Source organism: Pteropus vampyrus, unplaced genomic scaffold, assembly GCF_000151845.1.
Source record: "Pteropus vampyrus isolate Shadow unplaced genomic scaffold, Pvam_2.0 Scaffold151, whole genome shotgun sequence".
NCBI classification, from domain to species: domain Eukaryota; kingdom Metazoa; phylum Chordata; class Mammalia; order Chiroptera; family Pteropodidae; genus Pteropus; species Pteropus vampyrus.
The window spans coordinates 112,756-113,880 of record NW_011888932.1 but is presented as its reverse complement, the minus strand read 5'-3'; the positions used below and the strand labels follow the sequence as shown (position 1 = coordinate 113,880).

General features: G+C 64.1%; 1 protein-coding gene across 7 annotated transcripts in view; it reads right to left on the bottom strand.

Annotated features, from left to right (window-relative positions):
* NFIA (nuclear factor I A) overlaps window positions 1–1,125 on the bottom strand; it is a 358,991-nt gene that overhangs the window by 352,571 nt on the left and 5,295 nt on the right. For 4 of the 7 annotated variants that reach the window (XM_011369526.2, XM_011369529.2, XM_011369528.2 and 1 more), the window contains exon 1: window positions 804–1,119. The exons of 1 other annotated variant lie outside the window; for it this stretch is intronic. In XM_011369526.2, coding sequence (XP_011367828.1) covers window positions 804–830 — 27 coding nt within the window. In that variant the 5' untranslated portion in view covers window positions 831–1,119. Of the gene's footprint in view, window positions 1–803 lie in introns of all 7 variants that reach the window. 2 more of the 7 variants (XM_023536200.1, XM_011369530.2) reach the window with 2 other exon arrangements.

Genomic DNA, 1,125 nt, shown 5'->3' with positions numbered 1-1,125 from the left:
GTTGCAGCAGTGGATGTGCCCGCGATTTCCAGCTTTCTGCGGTTAGCAATATTATCTTAAGGGCCGGCGCGGGGGACGCGCATCCACGCAGCCCCTCTCCGCCGAGCCCGGGGGCCGGCTCGCCGCCGCCCGCCCGTGTCCGCGGGGCGCTGTCCCGACCCGGGCCGGGGCCGCCGGCCCCGCGTCCCTCCCGCGGCCGGACCCCAAAGGCTGACAAACAATAAACAAAAGTAAGAGTTTGGGGAGGCTGCTGCGGCGCGGGCTGCGGGAGCGGGCCGTGGGCGCGGGGCCCTGAGTTCCCCGCACCCGGGGCTTCAGCTGCTCCAAGCGTACGCGGAGTGCGGTGGGCGCCGTCGGCGGCCCCCTCCCCGGGCGCGGCGGAACTACAGGAGCCGGCCTCCCGGCTGCAGAAACGCTGAGTCCAGATTTCAGCGTGTCATGGGCTGCAACCGGCCGAAACACGTGCGGGGCGTCCGAAAACAGCGCCGTTCCGCAGTCCGTCGCCCCGATATTAATTAACGCATTAATAAGAGGGCGCCATTAGCCATGTGCCCACACAAATGGCCGTGCAAGAGGAATGCACCCGCATGGAAACAAAGTTACTTTCTTAAAGCTGTATTTCTCCCCCCACACACACAAGCACACGCGCACACACGCAGAAACACGCGCACACACGCGCACACACCAAGACATATGCCCCGGGCCCAGCCAGCGCGACGGTCCCTGGCACCCCCTGCCCAGCCCCTCGTCGGCCCCCGCCACCCTGCCCCCCTGACCCCCTCGGCATCCAAGCAGCTGCTTACCTGGGTGAGACAGAGCGGAGAATACATAACTGCCGGGCGATGGGGTGTGCGTGTGCGTCTGGGTGTGCGGTTTGTAGGTGTGCGTGAGTGCGGGTGAGAAAGGAGAAAGAGGGAGAGAGGAGGAGAGAGAGAGAAGGGGGGAGAAAAAAATCAAGCCTGCTTCTTGCGTTCACATTTCCAACTCGGCTCAACTGCAGCCAGCCAGCGCTATTGCCGCTCCATGAGCTGAACTTTAACCCCGCCTAGAGTTTCCCTACACGCCACTATACATGTCTACTGTACGCGGGCGTTAAAGGCATAGCGCACCCTTTCCCGCTCCCGC